The 22,768-nt window shown below is 47.5% G+C and overlaps 1 protein-coding gene across 4 annotated transcripts; it reads left to right on the top strand.

Annotated features, from left to right (window-relative positions):
- The first annotated feature begins 964 nt into the window (after positions 1 to 964).
- On the top strand, positions 965 to 17,728 carry LOC119789981 (major vault protein). Of its 4 annotated transcripts, none has more exons than XM_038295259.1 (18): positions 965 to 1,116; positions 2,608 to 2,798; positions 2,866 to 3,061; positions 3,133 to 3,256; positions 3,422 to 3,553; positions 3,673 to 3,767; positions 5,133 to 5,369; positions 5,437 to 5,556; positions 10,736 to 10,963; positions 12,121 to 12,356; positions 12,423 to 12,620; positions 14,269 to 14,413; positions 14,657 to 14,868; positions 14,942 to 15,058; positions 15,165 to 15,291; positions 15,516 to 15,704; positions 15,783 to 15,925; positions 17,515 to 17,728. In XM_038295259.1, the coding sequence occupies exons 2-17, from the start codon at positions 2,635 to 2,637 to the stop codon at positions 15,906 to 15,908; spliced, it is 2,646 nt and encodes an 881-aa protein (XP_038151187.1). In that variant the 5' UTR covers positions 965 to 1,116; positions 2,608 to 2,634; the 3' UTR covers positions 15,909 to 15,925; positions 17,515 to 17,728. The 4 variants fall into 4 exon arrangements, with proteins under 4 accessions (XP_038151187.1, XP_038151190.1, XP_038151188.1 ...); XM_038295262.1 differs by having other exon boundaries at positions 971 to 1,116; positions 2,648 to 2,798; XM_038295260.1 differs by having other exon boundaries at positions 983 to 1,116; positions 2,596 to 2,798.
- Positions 17,729 to 22,768: the final 5,040 nt, after the last annotated feature.

Genomic DNA, 22,768 nt, shown 5'->3' with positions numbered 1-22,768 from the left:
AAAACATGCAGTAGTAGTTTTACATCAGTTCGATGCTGAAATGTCTGAAATAATTATTCAATAACTGTGATTATTTTCTATAAACATTAAAATCATTTTATTTTATTTAAAAGCTAAAAGTATTTTGGCTAATATGACTAATTAGTATTGGTTTGCCCTAGTACAATTATAGATTGGTAAAAAAAAAAAAAAAAAGATTGGCCGGTTTAACCAAAAGATTGAACACGTAACTTCCAACCTGATTAAAACCAAAAACTGTGGAAAACTATTAAGCTTGAATAAAATGACTGATTTTTCTCTTCTAAGAGATTTTACACACAAAGAAACTTAAGATCATTAACAATTTCAAAGAAACTACATTTTGCAAACATCCCAGATTATATGACAAGCTGTAGTTCTGCACTCCACCAGTAGGTGGAGACATGTTCACAGGAAGCTTTGGGATCATTAAAGCAATTTGGTTCAATGAGGCTCCATCTCACCAATTCTTACCAGTATGAATGACGTCACGTTTCCCATTCATGTGTATTGGGCTTTTACTTCAATTCAATTCAGTTTATTTCTATAGCGCCAAATTCACAACACATTTCATCTCGAGGCACTTTACAGTTCAACCAGATCATACAGTCAGATTGATACAAAGTTTTCTTTTTACTTCTAGATATAAAAATAAACATTATTTATATAATAAAATACATTCTGACGAGTATGAACTCTAATTTCAGATCTCTATGATAGAGGTACTGTGACTCATAATGACTATTTCAGATATCAATAATGAATAGAACATTCTAGATATCCAGTAATCCAATTATTGACAATCAGTTATGTAAAATTATATAGAAATATAATTACAGATATAAACTATTGATGACTAGTTAAAATAATTGAATAAATGGCTTTCCATAGTTTATGAGCAGGTTTATGGAGTTCTGCGGCAGAACCAGCCCACGTGACCTGTTCTGGGAAAACCCTGCCTACGTCACACCCTAAACCACCTGACTCGCAGGGAGCAGCTGCTGGTCACGCCCACTCCTGTATTAGCTCTCCAGGTTCGGTTCGGTTCGGTGCTGATTCTGCTGGAGCCTCCGGACCCTGAGCTGCTCCCAGACTCAGGTAGGACCCCTTCTCCTCCTCCTCTTCCTCCTCTGCTCCTCCTCCTCTGCTCCTCTAAGAGGAGGTGCTGTCCGGCTGTCTCCTTCCGCAAAGAGCAGAACTTTAATTTCATCTGATCTTTAAAAGTTTCTGTTTCTTCAGGCGGAAAAAAAAGAGATTTAAAGTTAAATGTTTGGATTAATGTTGAATGACGCAGAGATTCAGGAGGAGCAGCTGGAATCGATTAGACTGCGTTAGGAGGTACGGAGAGCCGGAGGTACCAAACACCATCATCATCATCATCATCGTGTTCTGAATATCTGCTGCGGCTTTTCTTGCTTTGAACTTTAGTTCTAAAGCTGAAAGTTTTAAAGGTTCCAGAACTTTATTTCTTTATTTCTCAAAGATGTCAAATTGGTTCTGCTGCAGGTTCGGTTCTGTTGGTTCTGCTTTCAGGGTCGTTTGGTCCAAACTTTTACACAAGAAGGTCCTAATTGTTCCAGGTCCAGATGACCTCCTGACCAGAACCTCAGGGAGCAGAACCGCTCCATCCTGGAGCAGCCATGGATCACCTAGAGAAAACCATCCAGCTTGGCTGCAGTTTTCTAGGACCTGGTTCTGACCCGGTTCTCTCAGCTTTAGGTTTGACTTTAGACCCAGTTGGGTCCTGCAGCAGTTTGTCATGAAAGCTTAAACGGAGCAGAACCGGTTGGACCAGCAGCTCCTCCATGTTTGTTCTCCAGCTGCGCTCTGATTGGCTGAAGGCTTTCAGAGGTTTATCAGCTCAACTTTATTTGTTTAATTTAGTGTCGATCAATAAAGAACGAGCTAAAGACTCTAAGAAAGAAAACATGAAAACAGAGAAACTTTGATCTCTTTCCTAAATGTTCAGTTTGTATCTCTGAGCTTTTAAATCACTGCTGGCATAAAAACCAGCTTTATGTCTTTATTTCCCCGCCGCAGATAAACGGAACATAAAACTATAGAAAGGTTTACAGTAAGAAAGATAATCAAGTTTCCTCCTTCTGAGCTCAGACTGGACCTTTGGAACCAAAGATAAAACCGGGTCAGCAGAACCAAGATGATAAGAACATTTCCAAACATCGGCCTCAGTGAAGCGGCGGAATGACGCCATCTTCCTCTGAAACGCGCTTGATGTTTGATTTGAAGGTTTCAGGGTTTTATTGTGACTTTAGAAGAATTCATCACTGCTGTTAAACCTGGCTTTAATCCGGGCTTAAACTGCTGCAGCTCGCACTGAACCACGAAACCACGGTTTAAAAGTTCTCAGCTCGCCGTGTTTGTTCTCACGCCGCAACGCTGTGATGCGACCATCATCCTGGGAGAACTGTGACCAACATGGCTGCCAGGCCAGACTGAACTCTATGTGAAAAGGATGATGACCTTTGACCTCCTGTCACCATCAGGTCAAAGGTCCTGAAGTCCAGATGCAGCATCGGTTTGATTCGTTGACCTGAAATCAGTTTTTTCTTCTCCCAGATCTTCTCGCTGATCTTCTCCCTGATCTTCTCCCTGATCATGTCTCGGAAAGGTGGAAACCGTCCCCCAGAGATGGAGGTTCAGATGGATTCCTCCATCATCAGGATCCCGCCCCATCACTACATCCACGTCCTGGACCAGAACACCAACATCGCCCGTGTGGAGATCGGACCGCTCACCTACATCCGCCAAGACAATGAGAGGCGAGTCCACCAGAAGGTTCCTGTGGACACCTCGTCCTTCCTGGACTAACATCTGCTCTCCTCTCAGGGTCCTGTTCTCGCCGGTCCGTATGATCATGGTTCCACCTCGCCACTACTGCGTGGTGTCCAACCCTGTTGCCCGGGACGACAACAACGAGGTCCTGTTCGACCAGTCCGGCCAGGCGAAGCTTCGTCACGCTGACCTGGAGATCCGTTTGACCCAGGACCCGTTCCCCCTTTACCCCGGGGAGGAGATCCAGCAGGTCTGCAGGGCTGGATGTTCTGGTCAGGCTTGGATGTCCAACATGTTTGACCCTCCTTGCTTTCCTTCCAGGATGTGACTCCGCTGCAGATCGTTTATCCCGACACGGCGCTTCGTCTCCAGGCTCTGCTGGACTTTGAGGATAAGGGAGGAGTGAAGCGGGTGGCTGGAGACGAGTGGCTGTTTGAAGGACCAGGTTGGTCTCTAAGGAGCACCAGGAAGGAGGTCCCTGTGGACCGTCGGTTTTAGATCCCAGTAGAAGGTCTAAGGACCTGATGGACCTGAGGATCTGTAGGCCTCATGGCCTCTAGGAAGACAGACATGGCTCCGAGTTTTGACCAAAGGGTTCTTGTTGTCTCAGGGACCTACATCCCCAGGAAGGAGGTGGTGGTTCTGGAGACCATCAAGGCCACGGTGATCCGGGAGAACCAGGCCATACGCCTGAGAGCCCGGAAGGAAGGCAAGGACAGAGGAGGCGTCCAGAGAGTCACAGGTAATGGGTCACTGCCTGACCGGGTTCTGACCGGGAGAAGGTCCGGATCCACTAAAGATCCGGGTTCATGGAGGACCATCTCAGATCACTGCAGTGAAGCTGTTCTACGTGTCGTTTAGGTGAGGAGTGGCTGGTCAGTAAGGTGGGGGCGTACCTGCCAGGAGCCCATGAGGAGGTCATCGACATCGTCAACGCCTTCATCCTGACTGACAAGGTAACCCCCCCCCACCCCTCGCTCTGGGAACATCTTCAGGAAGTTCCCACGACCAGCAGGATGTTTGTCAGAAGCAGCCTGACCTACTTCTGTCTCTCAGCCAATCAGCACGCAGATCTTCTAGACCCACTTTACCACCGACAGTCACACCTTAGAAACCCGCAGCGCTGCACCACTTCAGGAAAGAGTCACAACTCATGATCATTAGAGCTGATTTTATACTTTAAAGGGTTTAAAGTTACATAAATTAACTCTGATGAAAACTGCCAGTTTAGTAAAACTATTCCTAAAGTACATAAAAAGTTACTTGACTGAAAGTATGAAGTTAGTCGTGTTTCAGAGGCTGGATCTGACCCTATGATCGCATCACATGTTGCTCCGTATGTTCACTACGGTGAAAATACTAAACAAAGAGCCTGTTATCATCGCGCTAGCATATGCTAGGCTGCTAATGCTAATCCCATCAGTGATGGCTCTACAGCTAATCTAGCTATTAAGGATTTATCTGAATAAACTGATAGTTTAGTTTGGTGGTAATAGTATTAGCGTGCTAATGCTAGCATACCGCTAATTGTTGCCATTTCGCAGAGCTAAGATGTAGCATGTGGATGCTAGTGCTAACACTGCATCATTTGCAGTGTGGTGCTGTCAGGCACCAGCAGCTAAGGCAAAAAAAACAACAACATTTAATAAAACAATAGTAGGAATAGTGAGATTGAACAGTGAGGAAAAATTAAGAATAAATATGTTTTTATTTAAAATGGCGTAGTGAGGTTAAAGGAATGTCTAGCTGAGCTGAATATGACCAGTATGCCCAGTATGACCAGTATCTGGGGTAGAGTAAAAATCAGAGGTGTAGCATAAGAGCCTCATGTTAGCTCATCACTATGAGATGCTAGTAAAGTTAGAAGGAGCTATGGAGCTAAATAAGGGCCATAAATACTGAACAATTTGTTAAACATAAATAAATAAATAAAAAATACTACAAATGCTTTAAAAAAATAAAATAAAAAAATTGAAAACAAAAGTGATAAATAAAAATGTTACAGGAATATGATAAAATATTCATGTGATTGGATTTTTAAAAAAGCTCAGTTTTCAGTTTTTGGTTTTAAAGGAAACTGAATAATTTATTTATTTTTTACTTCCGATAAAATGATTAAAACATAAACTGAGCTCCATAGGCAGAGCTGAAGCACAGCAGAGAGGGAGGGAGGGGGCGGAGCCTATGCTCTGACCGAGCCAGTCGCTCAGAGCCACGATCTGATGCAGCCTGATGATGTCACACGTCCAGTCGCTCAGAGCCACGATCTGATGATGTCACCACGTGACTCTGTGATCTAAGTGTGTTTGACGTGTTTTCAGAAAGCGCTGCATGTTCGTGCCCTGCGGCCATTCAAGGACTCCGGGGGGCGGGACCGGCGTACAGGTGAGGAGTGGCTGGTCACCATGGCCGACAGGGAGGCGCACATCCCGTCTGTGGCGGAGGAGGTGGTGGGGGTGGTGGATGTGACCACCCTGAGCAGCAGGCAGTACTGCGTGATCCTGGACCCGGTTGGGACCGACGGGAAGCCTCAGCTGGGCAAGAAGAAGGTGGTGAAGGTGAGGAGATCTTCACCCTGGAGGTCCCGGCTCTCTGGAGGATCTGATGCATCTTTGTCTCCTCCAGGGGGAGCGCTCCTTCTTCCTGCAGCCTGGGGAGCAGCTGGAGAACGGCATCCAGGACGTCTACGTGCTGTCGGAGGAGGAAGGCCTGGTTCTGCGGGCGGTGGAGGCCTTCGTCGACGAGGTGAGGAGAAGTTTGGAACCAGAGGAGACGTGGTGACATCCATGTATTTTAGATAAAACAGCAAAAACTGGCAGCAGAGACTCCGCCTCCTCCTGCTCCTTCAGCCCCATCTGAGCCGGCCGGTTCCGCCGCTCAACCGTCTGTGAAATAGCAGAGGTCAAAGGTCGGAGCCGCTCCTCTATTTGAACTACAGCCAGTCAGACTGCTGCTGCACAGGGCAGGTTTCCATGGAAACGGAGCGCCGTGTTTGCATGAGAACAGGGTGCGGTCAGGATCTGCTCGCTGCTTCTGTCTGCTTTCAGTTGGTTCCAGATCTGAAGGTTCTCAGCAGGTCCAGATGGATCCCAGAACCAAGAGCCGCTCTGAAAGTTCCTGCTTCAGTTTACCACAAACTTTTACTTTTACACATTTTAAAAATGGACTCATTTAAGCTGGTTTTCATTGTGGCCTGTTGGTATTTAAAAAGAATAGATAAATAAAAATGTTCCTTTAATAGATTATTGCTGTAAAGCTTCTGGCCCTGCATTACTTTTACTTTCATACTTAGAGACTTAGACAGTTTTTATTGTCATTTATTACACACAGTTTATTTGGTTAATAACGCCTCCAGTCAGTAAATGAGCAGCTTAGCAGTGAAATAGAACATTTCCATTTATAAAGCGCTGCAGTGATTGAATGTAAAGAAAGATGATGTCAACTTTAATGCTACATTCAGACGGCAAGCAGCAGGAGCATCTAGAGCAGCAGGAGCATTTAGAGCAGCAGGAGCATCTAGTGCAGCACGAGCATCTAGAGTAGCAGGAGCATCTAGAGTAGCAGGAGCATCTAGAGCAGCAGGAGCATCTAGAGCAGCAGGAGCATCTAGAGCATCTAGTGCAGCAGGAGCATCTAGAGCATCTAGTGCAGCAGGAGCATCTAGAGCAGCGGGAGCATCTAGAGCAGCGGGAGCATCTAGAGCAGCGGGAGCATCTAGAGCAGCGGGAGCATCTAAAGCAGCGGGAGCATCAGGAGCAGCGGGAGCATCTAGAGTAGCAGGAGCATCTAGAGCAGCGGGAGCATCTAAAGCAGCGGGAGCATCTAGAGCAGCGGGAGCATCTAAAGCAGCGGGAGCATCAGGAGCAGCGGGAGCATCTAGAGTAGCAGGAGCATCTAGAGTAGCAGGAGCAGCAGGAGCATCTAGAGCAGCGGGAGCATCTAGAGCAGCAGGAGCATCTGGAGCAGCGGGAGCATCTAGAGCAGCGGGAGCAGCGCCTCTTTAGCTTCTGAGCATCTGAGGCGCTTCCCACGCAGCAGCTGCTGGACGCGGCGCCTCATCAACCAATCAGAGAAGCTGATCTGAGAGCTGGTCAGAGGTGTCCAGTAACAAAGTACAAATATTTTGTTACTGTACTTAAAGGAATAGTACACCCAAAACATGATTAGCCTTCATTTTCTACTCACCCCCATGCTGAACAACACTCTGGAGTACTTTTTTGATATCTCAAATGCATCTGGAGATCTGGGAGGCTTCTTGCTGTCTGCTGACATTCAAATAATGAAGGTCTATGGCGCCCGAGACAGAAAGGTCCACAAAAACTTGTCAATATTCCTCCATACTGCTCGTCCAATGTAATCCAAGTGTCCTGAGTGGGTAGCATCCAGAATTTACTCGAAACGAAGTCATTTAGAACGTTTTAGAGCCTAAACAGTAGTGTATAGGATTTCCTAATAGCGCCCCCATGCGCGCTCACGATTCTACGGAAGCCGGCAGACCAAACCAGCGCATTCAGCTCGGCAAAGAACTCATGCTCTTCCTCAACACTGAAGTCTTCAGACATTCTTCTTTCGTTGTTTCTTTCTTTGCACAGGTAAACAGCACATTTCTTCTTCTACGCTTGCATTATCGGCAGACCAGACGCTGAATGCGCACTTTCATCTGGTTTGGTCTGCCGGCTTCCGTAGAATCGTGAGCGCGCATGGGGGCGCTATTAGGAAATCCTATACACTACTGTTTATGCTCTAAAAACATTCTAAATGACTTCGTTTCAAGTAAATTCTGGATGCTACCCACTCAGGACACTTGGAATACATTGGACGAGCAGTATGGAGGAATATTGACACGTTTTTGTGGACTTTTATGGACCTTTCTGTCTCGGGCGCCATGAACCTCCATTATTTGAATGTCAGCAGACAGCAAGAAGCCTCCCAGATCTCCAGATGCATTTGAGATATCAAAAAAGTACTCCAGAGTGTTGTTCAGCATGGGGGTGAGTAGAAAATGAAGGCTAATCATGTTTTGGGTGTACTATTCCTTTAAGTACACTTTCTAGGTATCGATAATTTACTCCCTTACTTCCTTTTCTTCCTACTTCTTCTTCTACTCATTCCATTTTCACACAGTATCTGTACTTTCTATTCCTTACATTTTAAAACAATCGTTACTAGTTACTCTTGGCTTCGGTTTAATGCAGAGGTCACGGATTAGCGGACTGCGGTCCGGATCCAGATCCACCTGCTGGCTAATCTGGACCCAACCTGATTTAAACATTTATAAATTACCGCATCTTGTCTGATGACAGTGTCTAACATCACTGGCGCCGCTTCTCCTGTTACCCAGAAATCCCTCATCCTTGGCTCCGCCCCGGTACGCTCCGCCCCGCAGCGCTCCGCCCCGCAGCTTCCAGACCTCCTGCTCAAAGCAAAGCCTCCAGCCTCCGCTGTTCCTCCCGTATCGCTGCGCTCTGACTGATCCTCGGAGCTCGAGGAGAGCATGCGCCATATTATCATTAAATTAATAGGAGCAAAACATGCAGAAATTAACTATTATATATCCCTATTATTATAATCCCCATCAGCATCCAGCAGATGTTCAGTTTCTGATGGAGATGAGAAATCTGCTTCCTGGTCTGTTGAAGGACCAATAGTTTGCATCCAATCTTTGAAATAAACGCTGTTAGTTTTTTGAAATGTAGAAGAATTAAAGTTATCAATCTGTTGTTACTATAGTTTAATTTCATAAACCGGATCTTCTCGCCGTTCTTTCTCCTGTTTGGTGCGATTGCAATAGCGGATCCGGACCTGGCCGGACCGGAGCGGAGCCTGAACGTTTAGAGGATGTTTGGCTCAACCTGCTGCTGTGAAGCAGGATTCTCCACCATGAACAGAATCAACAATAAATCTGGATCCAGGCTCAAAATGAGCTCCTTGATGTGTGCTTGAGAATGGCTTAGTCTCCGGTTAAACCCAGGTTTAAAGCCTTGCAGGGCAGCCTAAAGCCCACTGCCAACATTAAGACAGAAAAAAGAAAGAAAATAACAAACCATCAGTTCAGGGGTTTGAGAAAATATGGGAATCAGGAAATTATCTATAATCCAAACTGTTGTTGTTCTCTACTCTGACTTGACAGGAAATAAACATTTAGAAACATTAAACCAGTGGAACCTATTAAAAATCAGTGGAGTCCAATTAAAGAAAATCATCAACCAGTAAAGGTCTGGAGACATTTTTATTTATAATCTGTTACTTTAAACAGCAGGTTTTTATGCATCCACATTTACTCTTTAAACAAAAAATAAATACATAGATCATTTTTCCATTTTAAGATCTAAAATGTTTTTTGAAGTGGAGAACAACAGTCGTTCCGTTTGGTTTATAGATCATTTCCTGATTCCCTTTGTTAAATGAGGAAGTTAGGTCCGCTTGAAGGCCGCTGCGCCTCAGGACTTCCCTAACGCTTCTTTACCTGGGAGCAAATTATTTACTACTCTTAACTCAAACTGGGTAAAAACACATAAAACGGACTATAAAACCGGAGTAAAAAAGTAACAGAGTTTATTCCAGATCAGGTCGTTACAGGACAGAGAAAATGTGGGCTCAAAAATCACGTCCGCAAGCGTCCGGCAAAGATTGAGCCCCGATGAAGGTCATCTCCTGCTTCTTATAGCTCATGTGTCCATGTGTTACATCAGGTGGATGATCAGCTGTCTGTATCAGAAACTGACACGCCATCAATGCCCTGACCTGTATGCCTCAGGATTACAGGTAGCTCTCCTCTATCAGTCCGACTCCAAGATGTTCCCATATCCTGTGTATCTTTAAAAGACGCGAAGGCTGTCCTGATTAGATGACCTCTGAACACACAGTGACCTCCACCATGTGAAGGAAGGCCTTCTACTCTGTCTAATCTGGCTAACAGAGTAACAATTCACCTGATTCATAAAGAATAAACCTAACACCATATTTTCTCAAACCCCTGAACTGATGGTTTGTTATTTTCTTTCTTTTTTCTGTCTTAATGTTGGCAGTGGGCTTTATGCTGCCCTGCAAGGCTTTAAACCTGGGTTTAACCGGAGACTAAGCCATTCTCAAGCACATATCAAGGAGCTCATTTTGAGCCTGGATCCAGATTTATTGTTGATTCTGTTCATGGTGGAGAATCCTGCTTCACAGCAGCAGGTTGAGCCAAACATCCTCTAAATGTGCAGGGTCATCTTTGAGCACGCCATTTCACTTTTCTTTCACCAGTTCACCGCAGTTCTTCCAGCAGTCCACACTTTCTCTGCTCTCTTTTTCTCATCGTCTTCTCCTTCTTTCCCATCGCCCGGCTTGCCACAGGTTTGCCTGCTGTGTCTAAAAGTAGCAGCAGCAGCAACCCAGACTGACAGCTCATTGGCTCATTTGGATCACGTGCAGCCTGGAGCCGGACGCTCCCCAGGGCTTTACCGTATTAACAGGAGAAGAAGAGCAAGGGAAATTAGACACTGTGGAGCGTTGATGGTCAGCAGGGGCTGAAGGATCATTGGATCGATCTCAGCTTAAACTGACACTGGGGTCAAAGGTCACAGTAATGCTTTTAAAACCCGTCTTCATGGCTGGTAGTTCCGGCTTGGTCTGATCTTTGTTTGGCCCATTGGACCAGCAGCTCTAGCAGTGAGGCAGGCCCACATCATCATACGACCACCGCCGTGTTTCTGCAGCATCAGAAGCTTCACTTTGTTTCTTCTGACCTTCGTGGATCAGATAACCTTCCTTCCTTCCTTCTGTCTCTCCTTTCATCGCCAACAACCTTTTTGCTTTGCTATCCTGGTTTCATCAGCGCTGCAAACCCCCCCACCCCCCGTCCCCCCCTACCCCCAGTCCCCCCCTCCACTGCATCAGCACATTAACCCTTCCCTCCTTCCTCCCCCGCTCTCTCTGTCAGGCTGAGGAAGCACCAGAGGACGAAGAGGATGAAGAGGAGGAGCAGAGGCGGGACAGCGCCAAGCGCTCTCGGCAGAGTGGCGTCCTCCGTCGCCCTGGCGACCGCTGGATGCTGCGTGGCCCCATTGAGTATGTGCCCCCCGCCAGCGTGGAGGTGGTCCTGACGCAGCGCGCCATCCCACTGGATGAGAACGAGGGGATCTACGTCAGAGACATCAAAACTGGAAAGGTAGGCGTACTGTTGGCCGGGGGGTAGAACCGCCGCAGGCTACCGGGTCCATGACAGGAGGAAAGATACCAGAACCAGAACAGTTCTGGACCCGTCTAATCGCTCCATCATTTGTCTTTGATTTGGAACCAACAATTTGGGTTTAAATTCAAGAAATTTCATAAAATAGAAAAAACAGAGCAGTTCTTGTTTTAGTTCATCATTGCTTCACTAAATGATATAAATAAAAATGGGAAGAAGGTAGATATTGATCTCAGCGCCATCAGAACCACTCAGCCTCATCTGGAAGATAAACGATCAATCCATAAATCATCTAATCAGTTCCAGCATCAAGTTAGTAATTAATGTTTGGATGAAAATGTTCAGATATTCGTCTCCTTTACTGGAGCAACATGAACTCCAACAGGAAGGAGAACAATTCTATTCAGTTTATTTCTATAGCTCCAATTCACATCATGTCATCTCAGGTCACTTTCCAGTTCACCAGATCATCCAGTCAGATTGATTCAAAGTTTTCTATCTAAGGAAAACCAGCTAATTGCATCGACTCATTGACTCTTCAGCAATCCCTCACACTAAGCATGCTTGTAGCGACAGTGGAGAGGAAAAACTCCCTTTTAACAGGAAGAAACCTCCAGCAGAACCAGGCTCAGTGTGAGCGGCCATCTGCTGAGGCCCACTGGGGTTCAAGGAGACAGAAGCAGACATAGAAAAAGAAGCATAGATACAAAAGGCAACTGTCAACCAGCTCCACAGGCGGAAATATCAGGGAAATGGAAAATGAACTGCTTTCTGTTTTTATATTTTTAATGAACCAAAATTAGAAAAAATAAAACAGCTGTTTCCTAGATTTTTAATTTGGTCTCACATTGGAAAACGAAGGAACAAATGATTTCATCTGTCTTATTAGAGCCAGTTTCTAACCGGTTTGATTCAGCAGAACTTCCTCTTCCATGTGGAGTTCCTCCAGGCTCCGTCCTCGCTTTCCTTGGGTTCTCACTAACCGTATCGTTTTTCTGAGCAATAACAACATTTCTCCTGGCTGAGATGTAGTCCTCTGATTAATTTTTTCGAGCCTTAAACGTGTAAGGTTTCAAATGCTGAGGTTCCTACTGATGTTCTTGTTGCCATGGTTCTGACTCCTCATGGCGGTGCAGGTTCGGGCAGTGATCGGACACACCTACATGCTGAACCAGGACGAGGAGCTGTGGGAGAAGGAGCTGCCTCAAAATGTGGAGGCCCTGCTGGCCTCTCGGGTCGACCCGCTGGCCGACCGCTCCAACCGTCGCTCAGATGGTGATGGGCCCCCGAGGGACAAGACCCGCGTGGTGACGTACAGGGTCCCCCACAACGCCGCCGTGCAGGTCTACGACTACAGGGAGAAGAAGGCCAGGTGAGACCGACTGCTTCAGCGCTGGCTTCCGTTGTGAGGAGGCGGCTAACGGCTAACTGTCTGCAGGGTGGTGTTTGGACCTGAGATGGTGATGCTGGGCCCAGATGAGCAGTTCACCGTCCTGTCGCTCTCTGGGGACAAACCTAAGCGGGCCAACGTCATCAAGGCCATCTGCCTGCTGCTGGGACCCGACTTCTTCACTGACGTCATCACCATAGAGACGGCCGACCACGCCCGGCTGCAGCTGCAGCTCTCCTACAACTGGTACCGCCTCAGTTCTGGTAGCACTGGGACCTAACCCAACCTACCTTTACATCTTTCAGTTGGTGTGTATGGATCCTGCTACATGTAGAACCCACCTGGTACCAGTTGGTTCCTAGAGCTCTGCCAGTAGAACCAGCGTGGTACCGGTTGGTTCCTAGAGCTCTGCCAGTAGAACCAGCGTGGTACCGGTTGGTTCCTAGAGCTCTGCCAAGAACCAGCGTGGTACCGGTGGGTTCTTAGGGCTCTGTCAGTAGAACCAGCGTGGTACCGGTTGGTTCCTAGGGCTCTGTCAGTAGAACCAGCGTGGTACCGGTGGGTTCTTAGGGATCTGTCAGTAGAACCAGCATGGTACCGGTGGGTTCTTAGGGCTCTGCCAGTAGAACCAGCGTGGTACCGGTTGGTTCTTAGGGCTCTGTCAGTAGAACCAGCGTGGTACCGGTTGGTTCTTAGGGCTCTGTCAGTAGAACCAGCGTGGTACCGGTTGGTTCTTAGGGCTCTGCCAGTAGAACCAGCGTGGTACCGGTTGGTTCCTAGGGCTCTGCCAGTAGAACCAGCGTGGTACCGGTTGGTTCCTAGAGCTCTGCCAAGAGCCAGCGTGGTACCGGTTGGTTCCTAGAGCTCTGCCAAGAACCAGCGTGGTACCGGTGGGTTCTTAGGGCTCTGTCAGTAGAACCAGCGTGGTACCGGTTGGTTCTTAGGGCTCTGCCAGTAGTACCAGCGTAGTACCGGTGGGTTCCTAGGGCTCTGCCAGTAGAACCAGCGTGGTACCGGTTGGTTCTTAGGGCTCTGCCAGTAGAACCAGCGTGGTACCGGTTGGTTCCTAGGGCTCTGCCAGTAGAACCAGCGTGGTACCGGTTGGTTCCTAGAGCTCTGCCAAGAGCCAGCGTGGTACCGGTTGGTTCCTAGAGCTCTGCCAAGAACCAGCGTGGTACCGGTGGGTTCTTAGGGCTCTGTCAGTAGAACCAGCGTGGTACCGGTTGGTTCTTAGGGCTCTGCCAGTAGTACCAGCGTAGTACCGGTGGGTTCCTAGGGCTCTGCCAGTAGAACCAGCGTGGTACCGGTTGGTTCTTAGGGCTCTGCCAGTAGAACCAGCGTGGTACCGGTTGATTCTTAGGGCTCTGTCAGTAGAACCAGCGTGGTACCGGTTGGTTCTTAGGGCTCTGCCAGTAGAACCAGCGTGGTACCGGTTGGTTCCTAGAGCTCTGCCAAGAACCAGCGTGGTACCGGTGGGTTCTTAGGGCTCTGCCAGTAGTACCAGCGTGGTACCGGTTGGTTCTTAGGGCTCTGCCAGTAGAACCAGCGTGGTACCGGTTGGTTCTTAGGGCTCTGTCAGTAGAACCAGCGTGGTACCGGTTGGTTCTTAGGGCTCTGCCAGTAGAACCAGCGTGGTACCGGTTGGTTCCTAGAGCTCTGCCAAGAACCAGCGTGGTACCGGTGGGTTCTTAGGGCTCTGCCAGTAGAACCAGCGTGGTACCGGTTGGTTCTTAGGGCTCTGCCAGTAGTACCAGCGTAGTACCGGTGGGTTCCTAGGGCTCTGCCAGTAGAACCAGCGTGGTACCGGTGGGTTCTTAGGGCTCGACTGTCTCTCTCAACCTGCAAACAGTTTTTAGGTGCTGTTGCGGTTCTGAAGCCCGTTTCTCTCTTTCAGGCACTTTGACATTAAGAAACCAGCCGACGCAGCTGATGCCACGGCGCTGTTTTCCGTCCCGGACTTTGTGGGCGACGCCTGTAAAGCCATTGCGTCGCGGATCAGAGGAGCCGTCGCTTCTGTCCAGTTTGACGACTTCCACAAGGTCAGAACCCCGGTTCTCTCTCAGGAGGAACATGTGTTCCGGATAGTGGTGTCTTCCTTCCTACTGTTGCCGACCCAAAGCCATGAAGAGGTTCTGTCCTGCAGATTCTAGATTCTTCCATCCACCAGAAGCTGGGTCCAGTCCTAAAAGCTGCAGCAGTGCTCCAGAACCGGACTGAGGAGACCAACCATGTCCTCTGGGTTCGTCCAGCTTCATCTAAACCTTCAACCTTTCTGTGTTCAGAACTCCATCCGGATCATCTGCTCTGCCGTGTTCGGGTTTGATGAGAAGCTGGCGGTCCGTTCCAATCTGCGCTTCAAGCAGAACAACCTGGTGATCAGCAGTGTGGACATCCAGTCGGTAGAACCTGTGGACCAGAGGACCAGAGACGCCCTGCAGAAGAGCGTCCAGCTGGCCATCGAGATCACCACCAACTCCCAGGAGGCAGCGGCCCGGTCCGAAACGCTCTCACCATCAGGACCTTCCTCAGAATGAGGCGGATTGATGAAGTTCTGATTGTTCCTGCAGACATGAGGCGGAGCGCCTGGAGCAGGAGGCCAGAGGAAAGCTGGAGAGGCAGAAGATCAATGATCAGGCCGAGGCGGAGCGGGCCCGGAAGGAGCTGCTGGAGCTGGAGGCGCTCAGGTGGGTCCATTTGAAGCAGAACCACCCCAGAACCAAGCCTGGTTTAGTCTTCCAGATCCGGTTCTTCCTCTCTGTCTCCTATAACCCACCGTCTGGCATGTTCCAGTGCTTCGGTGGAAAGCACCGGCGCCGCCAAGGCGGAGGCCCAGTCCCAGGCCGAGGCGGCCCGAATCCGGGGTGAAGCCGCCGTCAACGAGGCCCGACTGAAGACCGAGGCCCAGAGGATCGAGGCGGTACGTCATTTCCTGTTGCTGCTCACTTCCTGTGGGAGGAGCTCTTCTTCATATTTAAACAGAACCAAAGTCAAAAAGGTTTTCCTGGTTCTCCCTTCTGGTAATCAGATTACCCCAATCCGTCTTTGATCCTATCAAAACCTCAGATTCTGCTTTAAACGTGTATCGGAGCCAGTTGGTGTGTCCAATCACAGGCTCCCATGCCCCTAACCTTTGTGTCTCAGGAGGCGGAGCTTCAGCGGCTGTCCAAGGCCCGGGAGCAGGAGCTGAACTACAAGAAGGAGATGGACCGTCTGGAGGTGGAGAAGCAGGAGCGCCTGGCCCAGCTGGAGAGTCAGCGCTTCAAACAGATGATGGAGAGTTTGGGCAGCGACACGCTGAAGGAGATCGCCAGAGCTGGACCAGAACTGCAGGTGCGTTTCAGGAGAGGACAGGTTCTGTAGATGGTTGAGAAGTCCGGTTATGACCTGCGGTTCTGGTTCCCTGTGCAGGTGAAGATGCTGCAGTCTCTGGGCCTGAAGTCCACCCTCATCACCGATGGCTCGTCACCAATCAACCTGTTCACCACCGCTAATGGCCTGCTGGGGGCGCTGCCGGGACAGGGGGCGGCGCAGTGAGGAGGCATCAGATACAGGTACAGTTCAGCAAGTTCAGTAGTTTATCAGAGATGGTTCTAGACCTTCACTGAGAGCCTCAGCTGAACAATAAGGATCGATCAGTTCACTGGTGGAAGATCATGAATCCATTCAGCATCTCAACCTGAAGAACCCGGCCTGGTGCAGGAAGTAGGACTAGGGTGACCATATTTTCATTTGGGAAAACCAGGACACCTTGAAGCGGGGGGGGGGGGGAGTTGATTTATTAAAAAATGCTTTTCAGTAAAAGTCAACAGCAATAACTTCAATAACAAACGATAATTTCATTCAAAATGTATTTATTAAAAATGCTTAACAATTCCTGTAATGAATAAAAAGCCCAATGAAAGAAGTAATGTCTCATCTAAACATCCCTCACTTAACAATAAAAGTTAACAATAACTCTCCACTCCCAATATGATGATACTCAGCCTTAGCAATGAACGAAATAATGTCTGTTCTGTAGGCTATTGGAAAAAAATAAATTAACAAATGAGCTAATTAACAAAAAATACCTCTTGTGTAGCAAAAATAATTCAAAATACCAAAAACGAACAAACATATCAATAGACTATCTTTCCTTTCGGAGTCCAGGTGGCTTTTCAGATTCCTGCACCTCCATTGGACACAGAGACATATGAGCCTGCTTTGCAAAATGTGCACAAGGCCTCCCGTTTGTCTCGACCCGGTCTGAAAGCGGGGAAACTCTTTTGTAAGTCGTCGGTAAACATAGATTTGCGCTTTTGCATGTTGTTGGCGTACTGACAGCCATTCTGATTAAGAACAGGGCTGCCCGCACTGACGCGGCTCAGGGATTACGTCACACGCAGCGCCGTGCGCAGTGCCCTAGTGCCTGTACATTTAAAGGTCCAATTAAGGTAATTTAAAAAAAACAGGACATTTCCTCACTTTCTATAAAAAACCTGGGACGCCCGGGACAGGACGTGAAATACGGACCCAGTCGGCGACTGGAAGTAGGACCCAGTCGGCGACTGGAAGTAGGACCCAGTCGGCGACTGGAAGTAGGACCCAGTCAGCAACTGGAAGTAGGACCCAGTCAGCAACTGGAAGTAGGACCCAGTCAGCAACTTGAAGTAGGACCCAGTCGGCAACTGGAGGTAGGACCCAGTCGGTGACTGGAAGTAGGACCCAGTCGGCAACTGGAGGTAGGACCCAGTCGGTGACTGGAAGTAGGACCCAGTCAGCAACTGGAAGTAGGACCCAGTCGGCGACTGGAAGTAGGACCCAGTCGGTGACTGGAAGTAGGACCCAGTCAGCAACTGGAAGTAGGACTTAGTCGGAGACTGGAAGTAGGACCCAGTCGGCGACTGGAAGTAGGACTTAGTCGGAGACTTGAAGTAGGACCCAGTCAGCAACTGGAAGTAGGACTTAGTCGGAGACTGGAAGTAGGACCCAGTCGGCGACTGGAAGTAGGACCCAGTCGAAGACTGGAAGTAGGACCCAGTCGGCGACTGGAAGTAGGACCCAGTCGGCGACTGGAAGTAGGACCCGGTCTTTAAACACTTTGATAAAAGTTGAGCTTAGTTTTAGATGAATGCTGAATGTTCTCCTGTTCTTCATGTTCCAGATCAGCGGAGGGTCAAAGGTTCTGGGACCTCCAGGGATGATGTGAGGGAACCTTCTGCAGACGATGGTCCCTGCCTTCAGCTTATGTTCCTGCTTAGTCTGCGTGCTGAATGTTGGTTGTGCTTCAGAATATCTCGGGTTCTTCTCATGTTTTGCCTTAAATGCAATCACTGCTTTCTTTCAATCAAAGATGATTAAACTGACCTTTAAACCAACTGCAGCGGTTCTGTCTTCTTCAGCCGTAGAACCGGGTCAGAAAGATCTGCTCTTCACCCTTTCCACCCGTATGCTGATGAAGATTCTCAGTCATCCAGTTCATAGTCATTCCATAAAAGTTTAAAAAACAATAAGCTGGACTTTGAAGACGTTTCGCTTCCCCTCCAGGAAGCTTTCTCAATTCAATTGAGAAAGCTTCCTGGAGGGAAAGCGAAACGTTTTCAAACCTTGGAAACCAGTCCCAGCTGATTGTTTTTAAACTTTTACAGACTTTCCACCCGTATTAAAATGGATTCATGTTCTTCATAGAACCAGAAGGGTTAGAGGTGAGTAGAAGCTCCAGTCTGCCCTCCATCAGAACGTAGAGCTACTGGAGATCAGGTAGATATGCAGGAAACCTACCGATCCAAACAGGCTCAGTTTTTAGCCCAAATCCATCGATCCAACCAGAGGCAGCAAACGCCTCCAGACTGCTGCTCAGGACGGTCAGGGATCCATTCATGGTCTGAACATCTGAGGGATGTTCTACCATCCAGACCTGAAGGTCAGAGGTCAGGGATGCTGCAGAGGAGCTTCTGGAAGAACTGCTTCACCAGGAGATACTAGTGAACCAATCAGGGCTCTTTTGGACCGATGTGGTTTATGTGATGCCTCCGTCTGGCCAGCGGGGGGCGATGTTGATTCACCGTCCACCAGCTGAGAGACTGCTGTGTAAAAATTATTTAACCTGCGTTCCTTCATCAGAGCTCCACTTCTTCTTCTGCTTCTTTACGTCCCGCTTCAGACTCAGATGAGGTCATTTAGTGAAAAACTGGGTTTGGATGACAGCTGACTGATGGAGCACCGCTACATTACTCTGGAGTTCCTGCCTGGAGAAGGTCACTACTAGACACATCTGCAATCAACAACAATTATTGAAGATTTCCAGAGGACTTCACCATTGAAATTCACCAGAGCTATAGTGAAACTGACAATGCCCACGTGCATGGCAGCTGGATGCTGGAATACATCGGGTAAAAGTGAAATAAAGAGTTATTCCACCTTTCTGATTCCTGATCCTCCACGGACGGGTTGGTCGTTGGATCGCCAACTTGAAGAGGGAGGATTTGCCATCGAACTTCTGGCCAGAGAAAAAACCCGTAATATGTAGCCAACATTTGGAAGAAGAATGTTTTCAAGATGACTTGGATAATAGCGCGTTGTGACAAACGCCAGATACAGCACTGGGACTTGATCAACAGCCGATACCGCACCGTGACGTCACTAACCAGTAGGTGGCAGTAGTGTTCTTTGACAAACATGGTTGCCTCCAGTAAAGCACATTCACATGAAAATTACTCTGAATTAAAAACACTGATCATTTATTGAACAGGATGGAATCATTTCAGATTTTAAGAACTTTCAGAAGTTTGAATTCTGAATATGAGCGATTTTTCCTTTAATCCTTGGAAGGAAGAACAGATGTTCTGATTAAATGATTGAAGAACAGGGAGGATCTAACAAAGGATTCCTGAAATAACCTGGAAGTAAAGGAGTCTGGCTCCTCACCAACACGTTAAACACATGATGAGGCTTCCATACATCAGGAAACAAATCTAGCTTCCATTAAGGTAATTAAAGGGGAACGATTTTCCCATCATGCTCTGCTGCAGAGTCTGAGTCCCACCGATTGGTTCATGGATGCAGGTTATGCCTCAGTGTTGCCTTAGGATGAAACCTCGCTGGCTGGATCAGCCAGAAGGTGGCGCTCTGCTTCCAGGCAGGGCGCTTCTAGACCAGGTTCACTGGCTCCAGACTAGCTTTGAATGTGGTGATGTCATCAGTACGCTGCTGACATCCAGATGACCCAAATCTGTGCTGCGTGCTCCCAGAATCCAGACTTTCCTGGGTTCCAGTCAGGAACAGACTTGGAGAGGAGACGAGTCCGTACTGGCGTTCTTGAGAAACAGCCCTGGTCTCCTCAGCTCCTCCCCTCCAGGTCTTGTTGGACACATCTAGAGCTACTAGATCTACGGCTATGAATGAAATCTGGTCCCTCGATCAACAGGAGTCTGAAAACTGAAGCCTGGAATATTTGGGAGATTCAGGGAGAGGAATGTTGGGAATCCTCCTCGGAGCTCCTTGGCTGAGCTGACATCCTTCAGGGAACATCAACCATCATTTCTCCTGATCTGGAAACATTCTCCTGTTTACCGGAGAACGCCATGAGGAAGGTTCTGTTAGTGAGGATGATGATGATGATGATGATGATGATGATGATGATGATGATGATGATGATGATGATCTGCATATTGATCCCAGGTGAGGAAGATTCACCTCATTTTCAACAATCTGGAAAAGAACAAAGCTAAAGTGTCTGAAGGACGGAACCGATCATCCGTCCAGCCTCAGATGGATCAGCTGATCAGAACCGAGGCCTGGTTCTGACCCGCATGACCCGGCTGGTCATCTTCTGATTGGTCATCTGGGTCCGTTTAATCTGAGCTTTTCATTAAATCTTTAATATTTAACAAACTTCTCATTTTGGTCCCTAAACTTTAGAAGCGTTTGTAATTTTCTCGGAGCAGCTCCTGGTGGTTCTGGTAGAACCCGTCCAGTCATTAGAACCGGACCTGTGATGTGGCACAGACAGACGGCTCCATCGTAACTCAATCCATCGATCAGATAATTGGATCAGGCTCGGTTCCTTAATCCCTCAAAGATGACGCTAATTCCCTCCACCTGTCTCCTCCAGTCCAGTCTTCTCTCCATCTTCCAGAACTCCAGGCTCCGCCTCCTTCTGGCTCCGCCTCCTTGTCCTCAGGGTTCCCTGCTCTGCTGATCTGCATCCAGGCTAACCATGAACCCTTTAGGCCCAGTGATGTCACGCTGCCCCAGCTGCTGAGGCTGAGACATTACAGGCATCCGCTTCATCAGATTAATTCATCTTTTAATCTGTTATTAATCCATTTCTCTATCAGACATGTTTTCATTGGTCTGATGTTAGAATCCTAAATGTTTTTATAAAACCTTAAAAAGAAATAAGACCTGAGCTCATCATTCAGTGTTTAATTAATTAGTCTTTCATTGATTTACTGCAGTGAACAAACTTTTCAATCACAGGAGGAATAAACGAGCTCTTCTGCTTTGCTCCTCTTTCTCCTCCTCCTCTACTTCCTCCTCCCGCTCCTCTTCCTCCTCCTCTTCCTCCTCCTCCTCCTCCCGCTCCTCTTCCTCCTCCTCTTCCTCCTCCTCCTCCTCCCGCTCCTCTTCCTCCTCCTTTTAATGATTTAGCTGTATGTTCAGATGGTTTCTCAGACACAGACGGAGCTGCTAACCGGACTCCTCCTCACCCCAGCATCCCTTGCCAATGGTTGTCATGACAACTGCCTTTCTTGTCCTAGAAACAGGATCTGAAGTCTGCTGCCTTCTTGTGTTGTTTGATGCTTCATTTGATGGAGACCAAAATAAACCGAAGCAATGAAGGATCTATTCTCACGTTTCCTTCGGTCAAACCCAGCGGCTGGTGGAATTTTCTTTAAATAGACGTAAACCAAAAACCAATCAAACATCAACTAAGTTAGTATATTTATATGAATGCCAACAACAAAAAACATTATAAGACTTTATAAAAACATCATTCCATATCCAGGTTTACTTTCTGTCCATAAATCCTGCCCCGCTGAGGCTGTGAAGGTAAATCTGTGTTTGGTCCATTATTGCATCACAAACCTAAAAAATTAATAAACCAGTTTAATAATTGAGAAGCTGTTAGTCAGCTTTAGATGTTTTAATATATAAAGAATTTGTTTATTTAAGAGCAACTATGCAAATAAACAAACATCTAGAAAAGTAGACTAGATTCTATTATCTTCCATGTGAATTCCAGGTTGTTCATTCTACTTTGCCTTTTCTATAAAGTGCTTTAAATCAGTCCTAGCTGCCTTTATCAATGCTGGATCAGAGCCTGATGTTTGAATAAGGAGGCAGGATAAAGCCTTAGCGATCTAAAATGTTCACATTCGTTTTTTTTATAAATTCAATTATTTAAACATTTCAGCAAAGATAACATCCAATCAGTTTATCTGGTGAAGATCCTCAGTCCTCCAGGTAAGAATCATTTTAAAAAAGTAAAAAAAACAATCTACTGGACTTTGTTTCCAAGATTGAAGACGTTTCGCTTCCTTCCCGCTATCATCACAACCCCCACCCCTTTACAGGAGAACAGAAGACCTCCCCTATTCAGCCAGGCCAACTATTTCCTCTAACGACCCCCCTTTCAGAGGCATAGACAGGTATGGGGCATTGCAGGCTAACAAAGAAGCCCAACGACCCCCATTCCAAAGGGGGGGACCCGTTCATCCGTTTCTATTTGCATGTTTTCTAAACTAAAACCAGGCTTTGTTGGGCTGCTGGATAAAACCTGGAACTAAACGCTATTTCTGACATTTTGGATTGAAAAATCTTCCTGGATGGAAGAGAAACGTCTTCAAACTTGGAACCAAAGTCCAGAGGATTGATTTGAACTTTTCTGTATTCAGGATTTAACTTGCAGCCATGTGTGTCATGATCTGCCCTGATAGCTCACCTTAATTACTTTCACCTGCTTAACTTTGCCCAGCTCCCAATCATCTCTCATCTCGTCCAACTGCCGGTTTCCCTCATATTGGGCTCAGTTCCAGCTATCAGGGCAGATCATTGCTTTCTGTTCGTGTCTCATCTGTCAGTTTTGTTAATGTTATATTTATTTCCAAGGTTTATGTTCCAGTGAGGAGTTTATTCTCTAGCCAGTGTCCTCAGGCGAGTTATTCCCTGACCAGTGGTGAGAGCGCCTCCTTGTGGTTCTGATTTCCTGGTTCCGTTCCCTCTCATCCACCGGCCCTTTCTGTCCCTGCCTGATCTGTTCACCTGAACCGCTGTTGGACTCCTGCTGGATTCTGCCTCCTTCTGTCTGAGCTGGATGCTCGATGCACGGGACTCTGAACCTGCCTTCACTCTCTGATCATTCCTGGAACCTGGATCTGTCTGTTCCTGAGTGGATCAGGACCCCTGACCGGAGT

The sequence above is a fragment of the Cyprinodon tularosa genome, unplaced genomic scaffold (genome assembly GCF_016077235.1).
Source record: "Cyprinodon tularosa strain WSP-4 unplaced genomic scaffold, ASM1607723v1 ctg352, whole genome shotgun sequence".
NCBI lineage: Eukaryota > Metazoa > Chordata > Actinopteri > Cyprinodontiformes > Cyprinodontidae > Cyprinodon > Cyprinodon tularosa.
This window is presented reverse-complemented; position numbering and strand designations above follow the sequence as displayed.